The following is a 24,782-nucleotide window of genomic DNA, read 5'->3' as shown; positions in this document are numbered from 1 at the left end:
AATGCTGATTTCCAGATCTTTGGAATTTCATTACATTCCAGGGTTAGATTGAACAGATATGTAAGTGGTTCAGCTATGAAATCCTCTGCCTAATTTAAAAAGCAGGGATCAAGAAGATCAGAACCTGCAGGCTTTCTCTGATCTAAGGATTTCAGGGCTTTTTGTACCTCCTGCACTGAGTATGGCAAAAAAAAAGTTTGACCAGCTCTCGCTGGTTCATCTACACAGGGTTGTACAGGGACTGAGGACACTGAATCAATCAGCCTACCAGATGATGCAAAGTGCTCATTGAAACAATTCAGGATTTCAGTTTTGTCATATACAGCAACAAAGTCCTTCAATACACATGATGATAATTCATTAACATTACTGTTTCCAGACATAGACTTAATAGCCTTCCAAAACATTCTAGGGTCATTTTGGTTATCGGTGGTAACAGACAGAAAATATTCAGACTTGGCCTTCCTGAGAAGAAAATAACTCTTGTTTCGTAACTGCCTAAAAAGAAGCCAATCAGCATCAGAACATGATTTCCTTTCTTTAGCCCAAGCTAGATTACGTTTATGAATAATACAAGACAGCTCAGAAGAAAACCATAGATTATCCCGCCCTTTAACCCTGAACCTGTGCAATGGGGTATGTTTGTTTACTATTTGGGAAAAAAACATGAAAGCATTTCCAGGCAGTTTCCACATCAGGAATAAGCTCAATCTTGCTCCAGTCAAAATAAAACAAATCATGAAAGAAAGCCTGCTCATTAAAACTCTTCAGATTTCTCTTATGAATAAAGCGTGGGTTTGTCTTAGTATTTCTAACAGCAACAACAGCACAATGGTCACTTAAATATTCTGTGGTTGGTGTTTTTTGTCATGATTTATGTGGAACATTTGTCTATCAAATCAATCAGGGTAGATTTATCTGGACATTTGGGATTTGAGCGAGTGGGTGAGTTAATCAACAGGGTAAGATTCATAGAATTACATAACATTTTAAATCATCAGACACCAGCTTTAACCAACACCAGTTGAGATCACCAATCAAGATCATTACACTGTAAAGAAGTTTAGACGTAAGGTGCATCAGAGAAGAAAATGCATCACTGAGAGCAGAGGGGGTCTATAACAGCCAATCACAGTTATCAGAGACCCTTTGAAACCTCAATATTCAAAGCAAGAAATTCCAACTGTTTACAAATAGTTTCAGACTATGCCACACTTACAAGGAATTTAGTCTTTACATACAGTTGAAGTCGGAAGTTTACATACACTTTAGCCAAATACATTTAATCTCAGTTTTTCACAATTCCTGATATTTAATCCTAGTAAAAATTCCCTGTCTTAGGTCAGTTAGGATCACCACTTTTATTTTAAGAATGTCAAATGTCAGAATAATAGTAGAGAGAATGATTTATTTCAGCTTTAATTTCTTTCATCACATTCCCAGTAGGTCAGAAGTTTACATACACTCAATTAGTATTTGGTAGCATTGCCTTTAAATTGTTTAACTTGGGTCAAACGTTTCGGGTAGCCTTCCACAAGCTTCCCACAATAAGTTGGGTGAATTTTGGCCAATTGCTCCTGACAGAGCTGGTGTAACTGAGTCAGGTTTGTAGGCCTCGTTGCTCGCACACACTTTTTTATTTCTGCCCACAAATTTCATATAGGATTGAGGTCAGGGCTTTGTGATGGCCACTCCAATACCTTGACTTTGTTGTCCTTAAGCCATTTTGCCACAACTTTGGAAGTATTCTTGGGGTCATTGTCCATTTGGAAGACCCATTTGCGACCAAGCTTTAACTTCCTGACTGATGTCTTGAGATGTTGCTTCAATATATCCACATACTTTTCCATCCTCATGATGCCATCTATTTTGTGAAGTGCACCAGTCCCTCCTGCAGCAAAGCACCCCCACAACATGATGCTGCCACCCCCTTGCTTCACAGTTGGGATGGTGATCTTCGGCTTGCAAGCCTCCCCCTTTTTCCTCCAAACATAACAATGGTCATTATGGCCCAAAAGTTATATTTTTGTTTCATCACACCAGAGGACATTTCTCCAAAAAGTACTATCTTTGTCCCCATGTGCAGTTGCAAACCGTAGTCTGGCTTTTTTATGTCAGTTTTGGAGCAGTGGCTTCTTCCTTGCTGAGCGACCTTTCAGGTTATGTCGATTATAGTACTCATTTTTCTGTGGATATAGATACTTTTGTACCTGTTTCCTCCAGCATCTTCACAAGGTCCTTTGCTGTTGTTCTGGGATTGATTTGCACTTTTCACACCAAAGTACGTTCATCTCTAGGAGACAGAATGCGTCTCTTTCCTGAGCGGTAGATAGCCACACCCCCACCTTTCTTTACTCAATCAGTGCGATAAACATTGTAACCATTTATACAAATATCCTCAAGAACGGACTTGCTGAGCCAGGTTTCAGAAAACACAATTGCATCAGTTGATTTAGCCCAAATCCTAACCCCATCAATTTTTGACAACAGGCTGCGTACATTTTAAATGAAAAATACCAAAACCAGATCTACATTTCAAATCTGAGGGGGTTTGAAGACATTGCATATCAGGGCCAGGGTTAGGTTGCACGTTACCAATCTTAATCCAAGATGGTGTAGCAGTCGGATGTGTGTTTTTCTTGTCACATGTAAATAGTCGGTTTCTTAGTTTTTTTGTATATATTTTAATATCACTTTCCATTAACGAACTGAATAGACTTTCCTGCAACTCGCCTCACCCAATGTGGTACGGATCTGTTATTTTTTTACTTTTATAACTGGAACCCCCATCAGAAGCTAGCCAGCTAACTAGCTAGTAGTCAGTTAGCCACTGCTAGCTGTCTTCACCGTTAGCTTGGACACCAGCCAGCTTTAGCTCGGTCAATACCTGCCAGTCTGCACAGCGTGATATCAACCTACAGCATATCAGACTGCTTCTCTCTACGACATCACCGGATTCCTGCCCCAATCTCTGGACCATTACACCGGATCATCGCAGCTAGCACCAGTTAGCCTTGAGCTAGCCTCGAGCTAGGCTACGCCTCTGTCACGAAGCAAGCACCAGTTAGCCTTGAGCTAGCCTCGAGCTAGGCCAATCTCCCGGCTAGCCAAAGAGGTATACCAGCTAATTCTTGTTCTACAATATCTCTTTTGCTATTTGGCCTGGACCCTTTATTGCAGACACGGAGCCCCGCCAATCCATCACAACTGGTCTGCTGACGTAATCGGCTTTTCCGTTGTGATATCGCCGAAGACCCATCTGCTTGCCCCGGCCCGCTAGTTTTCTGAATGCTGTGTCTACCGCTCGCCTAGAGTAGTAGCGACTACCGAATGGGTCCCTACCTAGTTAAATAAAGGTGATATAAAATAAATATCAAAAAAGAAGAACTTGGCACCTCTGTTTAATAACCTTGCACGGCTTCTCTTTTTTAAGAGACCTACTGCAAGCGAATTCTACAAGTGAGTTTCCAGACAATACAAAAGTAATTTAAAACCATTAGACTTTGGTAGTGACACAAGTTCGTATTGTTCATGCCACAAATGCATCGGCACTTGGACGAGTGGACGGAGTGACAAAGAGCGAGTTCCAGCAGACAAAATGTCAAATGGACGGTAGAGCACATTGTCAGATGTACTCACCCAGCGACAATGTTCGTTTTCTCCAGGGTTCAGTAAAGTCAGTGCACAAAGCAATACCACAAAAATTTTCATTTTCTCTGAGAGATGTAAGAAATAGAGGCCAAGGAAAGGTAAGGGGAGAGAGGGAAGGTGTGTGTGTATGAGTCTGTATGTGAGTGTGTGCGTGTGTGTATTTTGGGTGTGGGGGTCCATTGAGAAAACAGGTTGGGGATTGTTGAGCTGCCTCTGACAGCCAGGCGAAGAGCGAGGAGGGGTAGCTTGGATGAGACACTCCGCGGAGTGAAAGCTGAAGAAAGAACTCAGGCCAGCCAGAGATAGGATTACTTTGGTAAACTTCAAATAAAGAAGTGCAAATAGTGATTATTTTTTTTTTTTAAATCTGAGTTGAGGGAGACCCGCGATCTTTACACCAGCAAAGCAAAATAGTTTGCACTACACAACAAGGACATTTTGGATTTAATAAACCATAAATGAGTAGGTTATTAGTAGGTTAACATCTATTAGTCACAGACAAATGACTTGACATGCTGCCATCTTGGATTTCTGCATATGGAACCTATCCGATTGTCTTCAGCATAGTGAATATGCATGAAATTATCTCAATCATGTTAATGAATGTGGTGGGTTTTAAGAGGAAATGTCTAAAGGGAAAGTGGTTTTAAGGGGATTTTCTATCAGAGGTAGTTTGCCTTGGGGGTGATATTTGAAGCGAACACCTCTTAAGCATGAAACACCGAGAATCTCACTTCCGATAGACTGCCGATAGGTACTTATCACAGTGGGAGGCCGTTCCTTCTCTTGCGAGATCAAAAGCGGTTCCTGCTGCGTGCCAACCAGGTAGAAACAAACCTACCGTTTCTACTTCGCAATGCTCGTCAGTGGCCAACAACTTGACTTTGAGCCAATCAGAGCGCACAAACCCCCACTTGGGGGAGCCAACAGGAGTGACAAGAAAAATAAAAAAAGAGGGCATTTTCTCCCAACATCCATGGTTAAATGGCATATAAACACAAAGACACACTACTGGTCAAAAGTTTTAGAACACCTACTCATTCAAGGGTTTTTCTTTATTTGTACTATTTTCTACATTGTACAATAATAGTGAAGACATCAAAACTATGAAATAACACATGGAATCCTGTAGTAACCAAAAAAGTGTTAAACAAATCAAAATATATTTTATATGAGGTTCTTCAAATAGCCACCCTAAACGACAGTCCATCATTACTTTCAGACATGAAGGTCAGTCAATACGTAAAATTTCAAGAACTTTGAAAGTTTCTTCAAGTGCAGTCGCAATAAACATCAAGCACTATGATGAAACTCTCTCTCATGAGGACCGCCACAGGAAAGGAAGACCCAGAGTTACCTCTGCTGCAGAGGATACGTTCATTAGAGTTACCAGCCTCAGAAATTGTAGCCCAAATAAATGCTTCAGAGTTCAAGTAACAGACACATCTCAACATCAACTGTTCAGAGGAGACTGTGTGAATCAGGCCTTCATGGTCCAATTGCTGCAAAGAAACCACTACTAAAGGACACCAATAAGAAGAAGAGACTTGCTTGGGCCAAGAAACATGAGCAATGTTCATTAGACCGGTGGAAATGTGTCCTTTGGTCTGGAGTCCAAATTGGAGATATTTGGTTCCAACCGCCATGTCTTTGTGAGACGCGGTGTGGGTGAACGGATGATCTCTGCATGTGTATTTCCCACTGTAAAGCATGGAGGAGGTGGTGTTATGGTGTCTTAACCAGCCATGTCTTAACCACACAAGCACCGTGATAGAGCACATTGACTCATTAAAGATTTGTCTCTCCAATTTCTAAGGACATACACACGCACGCACATACACACACTGCAACCTGTGAGCTGCATGTTTCACAAAACCACCTCACATTCAGCCTCTCTCTCCTCTGTCATCCTCTCAGGCATCCCGAGGGTGGCCCAGTGTAAGTTCTCCCTGCCCCTCCGTCTGGTCTGCTGCCCATCCGCCCCCTCCAAGAACGCCAAGTATAAGATCACCGTGGATACCAACAAACCGCCCGTCAACCTCAGCGAGGTCTTCCCAGGTAACAGACCAGAGAGATCTACCTGAGTCACCCCAGAACCTGGTCTGTACCATAGATATCTACATGACCTGTTCTCCACTGGTTCCCTGTACACCCAGGGATAGAGAGGGAGTGGGGTTCCGTGAGGATAGTGGTTAAGTTTTAAGTCTGCTTGTCTTCGATAATGTCAACTGCATGACAATGAGTGGCATGTATTTGCCCTGGAATGGAGAGTGAGTGGTATGTATTGATGCTGTTGATAGTGTTAGTGGGAATCTAGTCTACCTGCTGTTGGTGAGCAGGTCTCAGCCCTGGGAAGCAGCTCTGACTATCAGTCATTATCTGGAGCTGGGCATGGCGTCTCCTACCACACAGGACCCCTGTCCAAGATTAGATGCATGAAGATAGTGTGTGCGCGTGCGTGCGCACGGCTCTGTGGGCAGATAAAGAACAATGTGATGTGCTCTCTTCACCTTGGTTGGCGTCCTGAGGAGAGATGAACTGCCATATCTCTGTCTGACATCCCACCGATGGAGACCCCACTATACTGGCCCCTGAGAACCTCAGAGACAGAGTGTGTGTGGTAGGGATCCCATACCATATCTCTGCCTGACATCCCACCACTAGAGTCCACACTGTACTGGTCCGTGTGAACGTTAAGTCTGTGTGAATAATGGGTTATTGTGGTGTTTCAGGGGACCGTTTTCATTTATGTGCCGTAATCAGACATATCTGTATCCTTAACCAATAGACTCTAGTTCCTATTGTTCTCACTAAATGACCCTCTCTGTGTTGTAGACTTTCTGGAGAAGTCTGAGGACAAGGAGGGAAACGCTCTGGCCTTCCACTTCCTCTCAGGGCCCAGAGTCACTGTACTGGCCTCCAAGACCTCCCGTGAGTACACACACGCGCAGCATCCTCTAGCGCTTGGTTGATGTGGAGTTGAGCTTTCTCTACCTCCCTCTCCCTTTCTCTTCCCCCCTCCATTCTACCTTCTCCAGAGCGCTACCGTATCCAGAGTGAGAGTTTCGAGGACATCTGGCTGGTGGCTAAGGAGCTGGTGCAGCGCTTCGACCGCCACTTTGCCAAGCAGGGAATCAAAGACTTCAGAAACAGCTTTGCAGGCCCTATACCTCTGGCTGAGTACTTTGAGACTGTCGACCACCACTTTGAGGTGTGTAATGAACACAGACACACTGTCACACACCCCTTCATGTGTTGTGTTTCTAGGTACAGCTTTTGTCTACAGTGTTAGAAAAACCTTGTGTGTGTGTGTGTGTGTGTGTGTGTGTACATGTAGCTGCGTGTGAGTGCAGAGAAGTACCAGGACCTCCTGTCAGAGCGGGCGGTCCAGTTCAGAGCCATCCAACGCCGTCTCCTGACCCGCTTCAAAGACAAGACCCCCGCCCCCCTACAGAACCTAGACACACTGATGGAGGGCACCTACCGCCAGGTCAGACACAGACAGTAGACCAGGACACTCTCAGGCATGCACATAGCATTTAAAAACACGATGAAAGGAGAGTCTCTCTCCCCTCCCTTCTTCCCTCTCTTTTGTGAGGTGTTGATTTTTCCCTACCTCACACCATATGGTGATTTACACACACACACACACACACACACACACACACACACACACACACACACACACACACACACACACACACACAGAGAGCGAGTAATGAGTGCACTAGTGTTGATTTACAGAGTGATGGGCCTACACTGCAGATTTATGCACTTCCTGCTACTACTGAGGTGCTAGCTCCCACCCTATGGTATACTTATAGCAGACAAACACTGCCTTGACCACAAACACACAGGAATGCACACACATAATGCCATGACCACACACAGGAATACACAAATATACACACCCATGCTTGTGCAGGCACACACACACATACACTGTAAGCACATAAACACAAAGACATACACTACCAGTCAAAAGTTTTAGAACACCTACTCATTCAAGGATTTTTCTTTATTTTTTGTATTTTCTACATTGTAGAGTAATAGTGAAGACATCAAAACTATGAAATAACACATATGGAATCATGTGGTAACGAAAAAAGTGTTAAACAAATCAAAATATATTTCAGATGCTTCAAATAGCCACCCTTTGCCTTGATGACAGCTTTGCACACTCTTGGCATTCTCTCAACCAGCGTCATGAGGTAGTCACCTGGAATGCATTTCAATTAACAGGTGTGGCTTCTTAAGTTAATTTGTGGAATTTCTTTCCTTCTTAATCCATTTGAGCCAATCAGTTATGTTGTGACAAGGTAGGGGTGGTATACAGAAGATAGCCCTATTTGGTAAAAGACCAAGTCCATATTATGACAAGAACAGCTCAAATAAGCGAAGAGAAACGACAGTCCATCATTACTTTAAGACATGAAAGTCAGTCAATGCGGAAAATTTCAAGTGCATTCACAAAAACCATCAAGCGCTATGATGAAACTGTCTCTAATGAGGACCGCCACAGGAAAGGAAGACCCAGAGTTACCTCTGCTGCAGAGGATACGTTCATTAGAGTTAACAGCCTCAAATTGCAGCCCAAATAAATGCTTCATAGAGTTCAAGTAACATATACATCTCAACATCAAGTGTTCAGAGGAGACTGTGTGAATCAGGTCTTCATGGTTGAATTTCTGCAAAGAAACCACTACTAAAGGACACCAATAAGAAGAAGAGACTTGCTTGGGCCAAGAAACACGAGCAATGTTCATTAGACCGGTGGAAATCTGTCCTTTGGTCTGGAGTCCAAATTGGAGATGTTTGGTTCCAACCGCTGTGTGACACTGTCTGTGATTTATTTAGAATTCAAGACACACTTAACCATCATGGCTACCACAGCATTCTGCACCGATACGCCATCCCATCTGGTTTGGGCTTAGTGGGATACGCCATCCCATGTGGTTTGGGCTCATTTGTTTTTCAACAGGACAATGACCCAACCCACCTCCGGGCTGTGTAAGGGTTATTTGACCAAGAAGGAGAGTGATGGAGTGTTGCATCAGATGACCTGGCCTCCACAATCACCCGACCTAAACCAAATTGAGATGGTTTGGGATGAGTTGGACCGCAGAGTGAAGGAAAAGCAACTAACAAGTGCAGAGCATATTTTAAGAATCAAATATAAAGTATTTTTTGGTTTGTTTAACACTTTTTTGGTTAACATGATTGCATATGTATTATTTCATAGTTTTGATGTCTTCACTATTATTCTACAATGTAGAAAATAGTAAAAATAAAGACAAATCCTTGAATGAGTAGGTGTACTAAAACGTTTAACCGGTAGTGTATACATGCGCACAAACACAGGCACACATACACACCCATCTATCTCTGTCGTCTAGGCTCGTCTTATCGCCCGGTTAGACATTATTTACTAATGCGGGAGACGGGCTGTAATAAGAATGTGGGAGCGTTTGTGTCTCTCTCTTGCTGTGTGGGGGGGGGAGCCTTCCTTTTTTAAATGATGATTAAACAAAGAAACCTCATTAGAAACCTCTATGGTTCGGAGTGTGTGTTGTGTGTGTCGGGTGATGAGTTCCAACTGTGTGTGGATCACTGTATTAGCTCTGTGTGTGTGTGTGTGTGTGTGTGTGAGTGTGCGTTTTGAGTGGTGTAGACTGTCTGACGTTAAAGTGATGGTCCCTTGCCGTCACTGTTTACAGTGGGGGCTCATTTGGTGAGGCACTCTTTAACGCTGTTCATTAGCTCTCTTACGACTCTGAGAGTGGGTAACATCATGACATCATTAGATATTTCATGTGTCAGTACTTAACCATTACTCCTATCTGAGTAGAACCATGCAGAGCTCACACTGTAGATGCACTCCCCATCAGGTCCACTACGAGGTGTACTCATACCCTCACCACGAGATTCAAAACTGGTACAGTTTTAAAGGGACACTTACCTTACAAACTGGGATCAGTGTTCAAGTTTTGTTGCCGGTGAAGGGTCCAACGTTCAAGTTGGCCAAAAATCTACTGTCCCGAACTGAATTTCTACTGGCCCGGACATGGTGTAGTTTTAAGTTCATTGGGGGTCATGCAGGCCCTATAGGTTGGCATGTTGTTTCTTCTCTATATCCAGCTATTAATAGGCTACATTTGGTTAATTTTGGTTAGGGATGGGTACTTTAAAATAATTTCACTATTCAAATAATATAATACTTTTTTTTGTTGGTGATATTCGGATAGTCGAAATACATGTTTTAAAATTGTTTTTATTAAACTTGTGAACTTGCTTGCTGCTCAGCCTGTGCAACTTGGGAGGAGAGGTGTCGCTCTTCCCGGTGAGTTTGACACAGGAGGGAGAGGAAGAGAGGGTAGCCATACAGACTCGTGCTGATTAGACAAACTTATAGATGCCATAGTTTATCTATCGTTCCATCTGGTAGTGCCTGTCTTGACTGCATCGAATTGATGTTAAGAAGCTAGCTATGTTAGCCAGCTAGGTAGCTCGCTACCTAGACTAATTGAGGAGATTTTACTGGGCTTTCTGTCCTTAGGTACAACAACTACATGCAGATTGGTCCTTCTAACTTAATTCCATCATTTTAATTCCATCTGGCATTGATTAGAGATCTCTCACGTTGCTTGCTTGCTACACATGGAGCTGACTGTAGACAGTGCCACTTTTATTGGGCAACAATAATAAGAAACGTGTGAAACCCGTATATGCTACTACGGTAGGCCTATGTCTTTTTTACAAGGCGCACGTCATAAAAACTACATTTTAGAAGTTTGGTGTTTTATTGAATTAAGTATTTCAAATGTTGTGGTATGTCATTGTGTTTAGCGTGGATCGTTTCATTTAGACAGTCTTTTATTGTTCAAATTGGCCTATGAGTGTTATGTATTTTTGTATGAATACTCTCGCAAGTTATCGAATACTAACAACCGTTCGGATATTAGAATATTAAAATAACCAGGTCCATCCCAAACTATAATATGTATTAAAAACCTGTGTAATCTATTTTAGCAATGTAGGTCATTGTATTAATTGCATACATTTTTGCTTCTAAAGTATGTTATTTTGACAATACTGTTTATGGCAGATATCTGTCTAAATGCACTGCATGTGCCAGCTAATGCTGTTAATATATCAGTGTCTCTTTATTTCGCTAATGCTAGTTGATGCTGTCCCAGCGCTGCTGCCTGTCCCTTAGCATTACTAGTGCCCTGAGTGATTCTCTCTATACAGTATTACTCTGTAGTCTGGCTAATGTGCTCCGGTGTCAGTCAGTCCATCTCTTCCTGCCTCCGCTTCCCGCCAGCGCCTGCCACCCACCGTTGATTCGGGAAGTTTCTGACACTTTATACGTGCTGTAATGTATACACGCACCCAATAATGGACGCTATCGACGGTCTACTAGGAAGAGTGATGCACGCGTCAAATAAATGATTCATATCTCTGGGTGGGTATGGGTTATAAAGCCCTTCTGAAGGTCTGTGAGCTGTGGTGGTTCTCACGGACTCAGCGCTTTAGTTACAACAGGGGTTGTTAGTCATGAGTCTTCATCTTTTGACATGACAAATGTGATTGTAAATCACGGGGGTTAAAAGTTGTTTTTAGCTACAGTACGTGTCTTATTGGGCTTAGTCAGGGATAGTACACTCAAATGACACATTTGCCTAATATAATGGATACCAAGAAAGTAGTCTGTGGACCCAGAGACTCAGCAAGTGGTAGATGAGGTACATGTGTACTTTGGATGAACTAAGTGCAGCATCATCGAATGTCAGATTGGTAAATATTATGCATCTTATCTGTGGTCAGGCTGGGCTGTCGGTTAGGGGACTTCCCCTCATTAATGTTTGTGCATGTTGTTTGTCATCGAGAGAACAGAGAGATACTGTGAGAGGCCTGTGTGATTTTTCTGGTCTAGTGTACATTCATATAGAGGGGGATAATATTTCCTTTGTTCATTATTTCCTCATCTCTTCCTCCTATATTTTATTCATGAAGGCCAGATGTGGCCTGCTCTATAATGTGTATGTGAGCTGGCCAGAGGTTCTGTTTCCCCCCACTTTTTATTCTCACTACTTTAAAAAACGTTACTCATCCTGGCCCCATGGTTTATAGTTCAGCCTGGCTCACCCTTTAACTCTCTGTTTGATTAATCTGTGGCAGGTATGGAGAGGTTAGCCAGAGGGCTATCTTAGCCTAGCCTTAGCATTCCTGTTTTTCTCCTCTGCTGTTGATCTCTGAGCGAAAGCACACTGCTGTCACTCTGGACTGGGAAAGACGTTTCTGGGTGGGGGGATGCAGAGGGGAAGGAGGGTGGGATGAGTGAGGAGGAAAGCCTGGCATGCCGTTTCAATAAATATAAATATTTGCCCAGTGTTTATCTCAGGTAAAATGGCCACCGTGTTAGCGTTAGCGCGCTATCCTAGCGGGCCGCGGCACTAGCTGTCTGGGAGCTGAGTTTGAGTTGAGCGGAGGCTCTCTGTAATTAGCAGTTCAAAAGCAGGAGGTGGGACGCTTTAGTTTTGACTGACAGTCCGCTCGGGGGCCTCTCGTTCCAGTAATGGAGGCTTCTCTCAGACAGCGGCTGATTTATCTGTGCCCAAATGGAGCGCTAAACACGGCTAAAGACAGATCCCACTGTGTACGTGAGGCCCTCGCGATTAATGGCTGGGGCTCTCTCTGAGCGCTGTGTGTGTGTGCGTGTCCATTGAGATGTGTAAATGTGTTTCTCCTCAGTAAAATACCCTGGGGTCAGAAAAAAAGGAGAAACAGAGGAACTCCCTCAGGTGCCCCTGACCTTTCATCTGCTACGCAAACACAGACCGCACCTGAGAGACTGCCTTTCAAACTGGCCTTCGAACACACACACAGACACAGGATAAATGAACATACAGCCTACCCATCATGCACATTTAGGAGTCACTGGGGCCCTCCTCTATGAATGTCTACCATATCAATGAATGACTGTCTTTCATATAGCTGACTGACATATAGGCATGTGTGTGTAAGAGTGGGGGACAGATAGTGATTGATATAGAGGAGTTTGTGTGAGACACAGTCAAGCCTCTGGGAAAAACCTGTCTTTATAAATGTGATGTCATATGGAAACCAGTGTTGTGTGGAGATAGTCTTGTTACTGTTGGGAGATCATTCTTATGGTGGTCTCGTAAAAATGTCTGAAGATGGGCATATCAGGGTACTCCTGTAGGATTTAACATTTTCATTGCAAGGCCCATAAATAAATACCTTTCTATGTACAATACATTGATATAGTATTTAAATCAATGTTAAAAAAATTATAGAAAGAGATGGAAATATCAATGGTCATGGAGACCCACACCTCTGTACTGTATACATACATGGAGCAGAGGCCAGACTGAGATCAGCCTCTGGCAGTAAATACTGTGTCACTTCCTGTACCTCTTGGGTCAGAAGAATGTCATCATGGAAAAGGCTTTTGTTTGCTTACACCCAATCTAGAGAAGACACTGTTTAGTATCGTAAGTGGTGTCTGTGACCAGATACTCAGAGAAATATCTATGATGTAAAAGACATGTAAAAGAAATGCTACACAGACTAGGTTACGTCCTAAATGGCATCCTATTCCCTATGTAGTGAACATTTAGTGCACTACGTAAGGAATAGGGTGCCATTTGGGACACCGATTTAGGGGTGTGTGCGTGCGTGTTAGCGTGCGTCGTCTCCTGCCCCCTCAGGCCATACACAGCAGGAGGGAGAGAGGAGAGGGCGTGGGACTGGGGTGCTTTATCTAAGAATGTCAAATCCCTGAGAGGAGCCACAGCAAAGCCCATCTCTGCCAGTCTGCGCAATCCCCTCACACACACACCACCCTCCTTCTCTGTTCCTATGGAGAAGGCCCAGGTGTTTGCCCAAAGGCAGATAGAGATGGGGGCTAGAGGAGGTCTGGGGTGTACAGTACTGTACCTACTTGTAATGCTTCTGTCTGTGGGACTCCCCTGGATGTGGTGGACTTTTATCACAAACATGTCTGGGTGTATTACTGGTGAGGGAGAGAGAGCCACCCACCCCTGTCCTCTTCTCCTTTCCTTCATGACCATAGGAGATGAAATCAAAGGGGTGTCAGTCAATCCAGTTCTAGTGTTTTCAATTCAATCTGTTTCATTGTGCCATTGCATGTGACAATGTAAAACCTGTTAGAACATAGATGGACATCACCATACAGAACTACATAGCAGGATAGCCAGTTGAACAGCTTTCTGGGGGCTATCTGGATATTTTAGAATGTTCAGTCCCTTGTTGCTTACCACATCACATTCTACTCTGTTGCTTAGAACACAGAAGCCATTAAATTAGCTAGCCATATTGGCTGGCCCACTAAGTGTCATAGAGATTAGTCCAATAGAGATTAGCCCGTTGTTTTTCCCCCTGGGCTTTATTAATCAATGAATGTGTCATTTCCAGTCTATTCTATACAGTCTAGTTCTACAGTATGCCATTAGCCCAGAGTCATTTCCATGTGCTTTAATGACATGGAATTTATCCAGGTTCCCCACACTTCCCTACACTCAACGGCTATCATTTCTCCAGTACGTTCTATGCTTTTGATTTCTTATCCCAAAGTAATTTTCCCTGCACTTCAACTAAACCGGGCCATTTTCCCAGTCCATTCTGTCCACTCTACATCTATGTCATTATCCCCGAGTGGGTTTTTCCTCTCCGGCTAAAGAATGTCATTTCTCCTCTCAGCGAGGGAGGGCTTAGCACATGCCACAGGCCCAGTGTTCCTCTGTGTTCCACAGGTTTAGAACCCTAATCTCATTGTGTCTGCTGAGTGGCTCTTAGTGGCCTGAGTGGAGAGGGGATTCCACACAGTAATGGAGCATGCCTTCTCCCACTGGTCCTTTGTTATTAGCCTCTCAGAGGTTAGCCACCAGCTAACGGGATTATTCACACGGCGTAATTAAAGTGAGAAGCACTCACACACTCTCCTGTACACCGGCAAGCACACACGGACGGACGCACAAGCACACACACACACCCTCGCCTCCATCACAGGTGCTCATTAGCTCCGGGCCCACAGAGGCTCGTTATTGGGGTCTTTTGGGGATGTCTCACCCTGATGTCTGTCCCACAGAGCTGGGCTCCAGGTGCCACTAAACCCCCTGATCTCCAGGAGGCCCTTGTCCTCTAGTCACACTTCGCTCATTCTCACTATGCACTGTTTTCATTCAATTATAGATTTTTGTTACCATATCATAAGTGTTATATTTTTGTCATATATTAACACTGAAGTATAACATTGAAGTAGAATAAACCTCGCACGCACACACCAGTGTTGGCACCAGCAGTGTTTTCTCTCGCTCCGCTAGCACTCAGCTTTCCGTATCACGGCCCTCTCCTCTTGATTCTGGGAATTCAATGGCAGGACCAGAGATACTTGGGAAACGGGTCAATGACTGTTTCTGAAAATATATACTGCTGGATAGTCTTCAGCAGATTGTGTGTATGCGTGTCTGTGTGTGTATGCGTGTCTGTGTGCGTAATCTAACATTTGAACTGTGTGTATAGGGGTTTTCAGACAGAGATGATTTACCAAATGAATCATATGTATCAACAGACCGCTTGTGTTAAAGCTGTACATCATTTACCTTGTTGCCTTACCTAATTCACCTGTGTCCCTGTTGGCTCCATCACGACAGTCCTCACTGACTTCCTAAGGGAACGCAAGGGATTATGGGTGATGTCATGAAAGCGAAGCGCTTCAGTACAGTATGTGAACCCACACCACCTTCCTCTCTCCTGGGAGACACACACACACACACACACACACACACACAGACACAGACACAGACACAGACACAGACACAGACACAGACACAGTGCCAGTGGCTAGCAGCATTGTCCATCTCTTCTCTTGAGATACATACATACATACATACATACATACATACATACATACATACAGTTGAAGTAGGAAGTTTACATACACTTACGTTGGAGTCATTAAAACTCGTTGTTCAACCACTCCACAAATGTATTGTTAACAAACTATAGTTTTGGCAAGTCGGTTAGGACATCTAGTTTGTGCATGACACAAGTAATTTTTCCAACAATTGTTTACCGACATATTATTTCACTTATAATTCACTGTATCACAATTCCAGTGGGTCAGAAGTTTACATACACTAAGTTGACGGTGCCTTTAAACAGCTTGGCTTTAGAAGCTTCTTCTAGTCAATTGGAGGTGTGCCTGTGGATGTATTTCAAGGCCTACCTTCAAACTCAGTGCCTCTTTGCTTGACATCATGGGAAAATCAAAAGAAATCAGCCAAGACCTCAGAAAACAAATTGTAGACCTCCACAAGTCTGGTTCATCCTTGGGAGCAATTTCCAAATGCTTGAAGGTACCACGTTCATCTGTACAAACAATAGTACGCGAGTATAAACACCATGGGACCACGCAGCTGTCATACTGCTCAGGAAGAAGACACGTTCTGTCTCCTAGAGATGAACGTACTTTTGTGCGAAAAGTGCAAATCAATCCCAGAACAACAGCAAAGGACCTTGTGAAGATGTTGGAGGAACAGGTACAAAAGTATCTATATCCACAGTAAAACGAGTCCTATATCGACATAACCTGAAAGGCCGCTCAGCACGGAAGAAGCCACTGCTCCAAAACCGCCATAGAAAAGCCAGACTATGGTTTGCAACTGCACATGGGGACAAAGATTGTTGTTTGGCCATAATGACCATTGTTATGTTTGGAAGAAAAAGGGGGAGGCTTGCAAGCCGAAGAACACCATCCCAACTGTGAAGCACAGGGGTGGCAGCATCATGTTGTGGGTGTGCTTTGCTGCAGGAGAGACTGGTGCACTTCACAAAATAGATGGCATCATGAGGACAAAATAGATGGCATCATGAGGGAGGAAAATATGTGGATATATTGAAGCAACATCTCAAGACATCAGTCATGAAGTTAAACCTTGGTCGCAAATGGGTCTTCCAAATGGACAATGACCCCAAGCATACTTTCAAAGTAAAATGGCTTAAGGATAACAAAGTCAAGGTATTGGAGTGACCATCACAAAGCTCTGACCTCAATCCCATAGAAAATGTGTTGGCAGAACTGAAAAAGCGTGTGTGAGCAAGGAGGCCAAAAACCGGACTCCGTTACACCAGCTCTGTCATGAGGAATGGGACAAAATTCACCCAACTTATTGAAGCTTGTGGAAGGCTACCCGAAACGTTTGACCCAAGTTAAACAATTTAAAGGCAATGCTACCAAATACTAATTGAGTGTATGTAAACTTCTGACCCACTGGGAATGTGATGAAATAAATAAAAGCTGAAATAAATCATTCTCTACTATTATTCTGACATTTCACATTCTTAAAATAAAGTGGTGATCCTAACTGCCCTAAGACAGGGAATTTTAACTAGGATTAAATGTCAGGAATTATATTTTATATATATATATATATATATATATATATATATATATATATATATATATATATATACAGTATCTCACAAAAGTGAGTACACCCCTCACATTTTTGTAAATATTTGAGTATATCTTTTCATGTGACAACACTGAAGAAATGACACTTTGCTACAATGTAAAGTAGTGAGTGTACAGCTTGTATAACAGTGTACATTTTCTGTCCCCTCAAAATAACACAACACACAGCCATTAATGTCTAAACCGCTGGCAACAAAAGTGAGTACACCCCTACGTGAAAATGTCCAAATTGGGCCCAATTAGCCATTTTCCCTCCCTGGTGTCATGTGACTTGTTAGTGTTACAAGGTCTCAGGTGTGAATGGGGAGCAGGTGTGTTAAATTTGGTGTCATCGCTCTCACACTCCCTCATACTGACTGGTCACTGGAAGTTCAACATGGCACCTCACGGCAAAGAACTCTCTGAGGATCTGAAAAAAAGAATTGTTGCTCTACATAAAGATGGCCTGGGCTATAAGAAGATTGCCAAGACCCTGAAACTGAGCTGCAGCACGGTGGCCAAGACCATACAGCGGTTTAACAGGACAGGTTCCACTCAGAACAGGCCTCGCCATGGTCGACCAAAGAAGTTGAGTGCACGTGCTCAGCGTCATATCCAGAGGTTGTCTTTGGGAAATAGACGTATGAGTGCTGCCAACATTGCTGCAGAGGTTGAAGGGGTGGGGGTCAGCCTGTCAGTGCTCAGACCATACGCCGCACACTGCATCAAATTGGTCTGCATGGCTGTCATCCCAGAAGGAAGCCTCTTCTAAAGATGATGCACAAGAAAGCCCGCAAACAGTTTGCTGAAGACAAGCAGACTAAGGACATGGATTACTGGAACCATGTCCTGTGGTCTGATGAGACCAAGATAAACTTATTTGGTTCAGATGGTGTCAAGCGTGTGTGGTGGCAACCAGGTGAGGAGTACAAAGACAAGTGTGTCTTGCCTACAGTCAAGCATGGTGGTGGGAGTGTCATGGTCTGGGGCTGCATGAGTGCTGCCGGCACTGGGGAGCTACAGTTCATTGAGGGAACCATGAATGCCAACATGTACTGTGACATACTGAAGCAGAGCATGATCCCCTCCCTTCGGAGACTGTGCCGCAGGGCAGTATTCCAACATGATAACGACCCCAAACACACCTCCAAGACGACCACTGCCTTGCTAAAGAAGCTGAGGGTAAAGGTGATGGACTGGCCAAGCATGTCTCCAGACCTTAACCCTATTGAGCATCTGTGGGGCATCCTCAAATGGAAGGTGGAGTGCAAGGTCTCTAACATCCACCAGCTCTGTGATGTCGTCATGGAGGAGTGGAAGAGGACTCCAGTTGCAACCTGTGAAGCTCTGGTGAACTCTCTGCCCAAGAGAGTTAAGGCAGTGCTGGAAAATGATGGTGGCCACACAAAATATTGACACTTTGGGCCCAATTTGGACATTTTCACGTAGGGGTGTACTCACTTTTGTTGCCAGCAGTTTAGACATTAATGGCTGTGTGTTGTGTTATTTTGAGGGAACAGCAAATGTACACTGTTATACAAGCTGTACACTCACTACTTTACATTGTAGCAAAGTGTCATTTCTTCAGTGTTGTCACATGAAAAGATATACTCAAATATTTACAAAAATGTGAGGGGTGTACTCACTTTTGTGAGATAGTGTGTGTGTGTGTGTGTATATATATCTGTCTGCCAGCTTGGGGAAACCTGTTGTAGACAGCAGAGAGGGAGACAGTGGCAGTGGACAACGAAACAACAACAAACATGCCCTGCCTGGGGCTTTATCTACTGGGACCAGAGGAACTCACTATTGCTGTCCTGTACTGACTAAAGTGTTTTGCTCATACGAGATAATTCCATTGCTTAACATGTATGTTTATGGTTATGATTTTGGATGCTGATCTGTCTGTGTGTGTGTGTGTGTGTGTGTGTGTGTGTGTGTGTGTGTGCGCGCGTGTGCGTGCGTGCGTGCGTGCGTGCGTGCGTGTATAAAGGTTAGTCTAACCCTGTGGTCTGTAAAGACTGCTACGTACGTTGGCTGCAGCAGCCTGGTTCACGCGACACTGCATGTTGACAATTCTACTGATTTACCTGCTTTGGCCCCAGTGCATGAAATGAATGGGTGTGTCTGTTTCATGAGCCCACACACACACACACAGCATTCCAACAGGCTTATGGCCAATGGTGGAAATGTACTACATAATATTTTTTCATGAGTGATGGTTTGAATTGTATTTGTTGAGGACTTAACTGCTATCGCAACGTGTGTTTGTGAGTGTGTGTACAGTGCAGTATGTGCCTTTGCATTTTTGTGCATGCTTCTGTGCGTATGTTTGCTTGTGTATATGTGTGTATGCATACTTGTGTCTCTCTCTATGACTGATCACTTCTCAAATAGCGCTTTCTCCAAAGTCAACATGTCCTGCCGCTGCTCTCTTTGCAGTGTGTCTACCGCTTCCGCCACGCAGACAATGCCCGTTTTATAAGATTACACATATTTACTCTGTAATCAGAGGGAGAAGGCGTGTGTGTGTCGCGACGCCACGGCTAGGATATTTATCTTGTTGAAGTAAATTCCCAGAGTTCCCCTCGTTTTTTTTCTCTCCTTCATTTGCTTTTTTTTCTGTTTACTCAGTGTGGCCTGTTCAAAGGAGACCATTGAGAGAAAAGCAAAAGGGGCAAATAGTGCTCTGTTTGAGGGATGTCGGGACATGGCCAAGGGCTGTGTGCCGGTGCGTCTATGAGCATGCGTATGAATTTCAGTGTGTATGGTTATATGTGTGTGTTGGGAGGGGAGAAGTAGCAGGACAATGCCCTCACTGTGGCGTTCCTCGGGATTAGCATTAGAAAGGGAGGAGGGGAATGTTAAGTAATTTTACTGAAGATGATCATTAGCCTCGTTAGCATTACGGTAGCATTAGCATTTCTTACATTGACATTTCATTAGCATTTTTAGCGTCATGCTTCTTGTAGTGTTTGTTGTCCTGCTACAGGTCTCTATTTGCCAGACCTCTTCAAAACCTCACAATTATTGTCATTTACACTGGGACCAGGACCAAGGCCCTAATTTCCGTCTAATGGCTGGCTTGTATTTGTGTGTGTGTGTGTGTGTGTGTGTGTGTGTGTGTGTGTGTGTGTGTGTGTGTGTGCCAAAGGTAGACTGGGTACCCAGGTCACTGATCTGGACTGCTTCAAATGTATGGCTTCCTCTGTGACCCCTTGGGAGGTTTGTGTGTGTGGACTGTGAATATTTGAGGGTGTATTTTACTTACTTTCATGTCTCTCTTTCTGACTAGTCCTCACACTCCCTCCCTTGCCCCTTCCCTTCCTTTCGCTTTCTACCATTGGCATCCTAGTGTTTACCAGAATTAGCCTCCCTCTGTCTCCCAAGGCGACTGTAAATGCGCGCACACACACACACACACACACACACACACACACACTCCAATGGGGTCAGTGAAAGCTGTTGCCACCCTGCCACTGTCGTTTTTTCAGTACGCCAGGCCAAACCCAAAGCCTCCCTGCTTTGTGTGTATGTATGTATGTATGTATGTATGTATGTATGTATGTATGTATGTATGTATACTGCTCAAAAAAATAAAGGGAACACTTAAACAACACATCCTAGATCTGAACGAAAGAAATAATCTTATTAAATACTTTTTTCTTTACATAGTTGAATGTGCTGACAACAAAATCACACAAAAATAATCAATGGAAATCCAATTTATCAACCCATGGAGGTCTGGATTTGGAGTCACACTCAAAATTAAAGTGGAAAACCACACTACAGGCTGATCCAACTTTGATGTAATGTCCTTAAAACAAGTCAAAATGGAGGCTCAGTAGTGTGTGCGCCCTCCACGTGCCTGTATGACCTCCCTACAACGCCTGGGCATGCTCCTGATGAGGTGGCGGATGGTCTCCTGAGGGATGTCCTCCCAGACCTGGACTAAAGCATCCGCCAACTCCTGGACAGTCTGTGGTGCAACGTGGCGTTGGTGGATGGAGCGAGACATGATGTCCCAGATGTGCTCAATTGGATTCAGGTCTGGGGAACGGGCGGGCCAGTCCATAGCATCAATGCCTTCCTCTTGCAGGAACTGCTGACACACTCCAGCCACATGAGGTCTAGCATTGTCTTGCATTAGGAGGAACCCAGGGCCAACCGCACCAGCATATGGTCTCACAAGGGGTCTGAGTATCTCATCACGGTACCGAATGGCAGCACATGGAGGGCTGTGCGGCCCCCCCAAAGAAATGCCACCCCACACCATGACTGACCCACCGCCAAACCGGTCATGCTGGAGGATGTTGCAGGCAGCAGAACGTTCTCCACGGCATCTCCAGACTCTGTCACGTCTGTCACGTGCTCAGTGTGAACCTGCTTTCATCTGTGAAGAGCACAGGGCGCCAGTGGCGAATTTGCCAATCTTGGTGTTCTCTGGCAAATGCCAAACGTCCTGCACGGTGTTGGGCTGTAAGCACAACCCCCACCTGTGGACGTTGGGCCCTCATACCACCCTCATGGAGTCTGTTTCTGACCGTTTGAGCAGACACATGCACATTTGTGGCCTGCTGGAGGTCATTTTGCAGGGCTCTGGCAGTGCTTCTCCTGCTCTTCCTTGCACAAAGGCGGAGGTAGTGGTCCTGCTGCTGGTTTGTTGCCCTCCTACGGCCTCCTCCACGTCTCCTGATGTACTGGCCTGTCTCTTGGTAGCGCCTCCATGCTCTGGACACTACGCTGACAGACACAGCAAACCTTCTTGCCACAGCTCGCATTGATGTGCCATCCTGGATGAGCTGCACTACCTGAGCCACTTGTGTGGGTTGTAGACTACCTGTTACGTGAGGGCAGCAAGAAGCCAAGGTAAGTTGCTAGCTAGCATTAAACTTATCTTATAAAAAACGATCAATCTTAACATAATCACTAGTTAACTACACATGGTTGATGATATTACTAGTTTATCTAACCTGTCCTGCGTTGCATATAATCGATACGGTGCCTCTTCATTTCTCATCGAATCACAGCTCTCTTAAAGGGAGTGCTCCTAATCTCAGTTTGTTACCTGTATAAAAGACACCTGTCCACAGAAACAATCAATCAGATTCCAAACTCTCCACCATGGCCAAGACCAAAGAGCTCTCCAAGGATGTCAGGGACAAGATTGTAGACCTACACAAGGCTGAAATGGGCTACAAGACCATCGCCAAGCAGCTTGGGGAGAAGGTGACAACAGTTGGTGCGATTATTCGCAAATGGAAGAAACACAAAAGAACTGTCAATCTCCCTCGGCCTGGGGCTCCATGCAAGATCTCACCTCGTGGAGCTGCAATGATCATGAGAACGGTGAGGAATCAGCCCAGAACTACACGGGAGGATCTTGTCAATGATCTCAAGGCAGCTGGGACCATAGTCACCAAGAAAACAATTGGTAACACACTACGCCGTGAAGGACTGAAATCCTGCAGCGCCCGCAAGGTCCCCCTGCTCAAGAAAGCACATATACATGCATATACATGCCCGTCTGAAGTTTGCCAATGAACATCTGAATGATTCAGAGGACAGATGGGTGAAAGTGTTGTGGTCAAATGAGACCAAAATGGAGCTCTTTGGCATCAACTCAACTCGCCGTGTTTGGAGGAGGGGCCTTCTTGGGGCCTATGACCCCAAGAACAACATTATGCTTTGGGGGTGTTTTTCTGCTAAGGGGACAGGACAACTTCACCGCATCAAAGGGACGATGGACGGGTCCATGTACCGTCAACCTGGTGGCCAACTACAAGAAACATCTGACCTCTGTGATTGCCTACAAGGGTTTTGCTACCAAGTACTAAGTCATGTTTTGCAGAGGGGTCAAATACTTATTTCCCTCATTAAAATGCAAATAATTTTTTTAAGTTTTTGCCATGCGTTTTTCTGGATTTTTTTGTTATTCTGTCTCTCACTGTTCAAATAAACCTACCATTAAAATTATAGACTAATAATTTCTTTGTCAGTGGGCAAACGTACAAAATCAGCAGGGGATCAAATACTTTTTTCCTCACTCTGTGTGTGTGTGTTTGGTATATATTCATCTTTCCACGGAGACTTCCACACAACATGGATATATTGATAGATTTATTTAAGTATTAATCCAGCCACAGAGTTTTGCACATATCAGAGCCTTGCTAATGTGCCCCAGTGGAGCCCAACCAGCTCTCTCACACACACACACACACACACACACACACACACACACACACACACACACGCTCCCCATTTCAGGGGTCAGAAACATGTCAGCCGTGTCCTCTTTCAGGAAATGTGATCGTGGGGGTAAATGGAGGGGACAACTCTTATGGACTTATGTAAACCAAACCATCACACAGTAGAGGATGGGAGGGAGAGGGTAGGAGGGAGAGTGAGCCTTATACCGTTGCCTTATTAAAGTGATACCTGCATTGAGATTGTATGAAGTCTGTTATGATGCTGTGTTGGAGAGGGAGAGCCTCTCATCCTCTACAGACGTTTCTCTACTCCGGTCCTCAAGAATACCCGAGGTTGGACATTCATTATTGTTCTAACCCCGTTGATCTGCTTCAACTACTTCATTTATCCTGAAGCCCTTGATTAGTTGAATGAGACGCGTTTGTGCTAGGATAGAACAAAAACATGCGGCTAACGGCGCTCCTGAAAACCATAGTTGAAAAATACTGCAGTGTACCCCAACCTGATCACGTCCCTTACCTTGACCAACCTCTAGTCTGGGAGGGGTTTTTGTTTGGGTTTGTGTTTTCCAGTGTCTCTCTCTGTTTGATGCTAATTTGTAGCCAGGATCTGCAGTGTTTTGTCTGGCTTAGATTTGATGTCCTTGTTTTTGTCTCACACACAAACAGATAGACAATGCACGAGTGATTGAGCAATTGCACACACACACACACACACACACACACATCCAAGTATCTCACTGGAGTCAATAACTAGCTTTCAAGTTGAGGGATTATAAAAAGCTGATGCGTTTTCTGATTCTGAATGTTGATTGGTGGGGGGGTAAACGCTATAAAGGAACATGAGTACATTTTAGTTGTCTTGTTAGTTTTCCGCTATCGTGTTTCAAGCATTGACTTGCTAATCAGGTCTGTCTCTCTTTGGGAAGACAGAACAGAAAGATAGTCAAGGGATCACCCAGTGGACCAGTGGTATTTAGTTTCTGGATAGAGAGAGTGTGCATCCTGTATTCATGGGTTTATATGTGCAGAATGTGTGTGCACTTGCCTGATAGTGCGCGTGTCTATAAATGTATTTGTGTGTGTGTGTGTGTGCGCGTGCGTGCGTGCAGCCTGGGAGGTGAGTGTGAGCTGTTAATGACAGGCCAGGGGAGTGTGTGTGCTACAATGACTAGAGAAAAGTCCTGTGTGATTAGAGGCCTCAGTTAGCCTGGCTGAGGCTAAATATGGAAACCGAGACTAAATACTGTCCACTGACTCACACTATTCCAATGACCAATGACACAGTATCGTCCGAGTATGCTAACTAAGCACTTTAGTAAGTCTGCGTCTAAAAACTGCTGCTCTGTACTTCACTATGTTGTTGACACTGTGTCTGTGTGTAAAATCTGCTGCTCTGTACTTCACTATGTTGTTGACAC

At 44.3% G+C, this 24,782-nt stretch overlaps 1 protein-coding gene across 3 annotated transcripts in view; it reads left to right on the top strand.

The window, feature by feature from the left end:
* Positions 1-24,782, top strand: part of LOC115176682 (protein PTHB1) — a 217,099-nt gene that overhangs the window by 56,194 nt on the left and 136,123 nt on the right. For all 3 annotated transcript variants that reach the window (XM_029736875.1, XM_029736878.1, XM_029736876.1), the window contains 4 exons: positions 5,569-5,709; positions 6,487-6,582; positions 6,690-6,862; positions 6,989-7,141. In XM_029736875.1, the coding sequence (XP_029592735.1) occupies positions 5,569-5,709; positions 6,487-6,582; positions 6,690-6,862; positions 6,989-7,141 (563 nt within the window). The remainder of the gene's footprint in view (positions 1-5,568; positions 5,710-6,486; positions 6,583-6,689; positions 6,863-6,988; positions 7,142-24,782) is intronic.

The sequence above is a fragment of the Salmo trutta genome, chromosome 37 (assembly GCF_901001165.1).
Source record: "Salmo trutta chromosome 37, fSalTru1.1, whole genome shotgun sequence".
In the NCBI taxonomy this organism is placed as follows: Eukaryota; Metazoa; Chordata; class Actinopteri; order Salmoniformes; family Salmonidae; genus Salmo; species Salmo trutta.
Note: the sequence above shows the minus strand (reverse complement) of the source record. Positions and strands in the feature narration are given on the sequence as shown.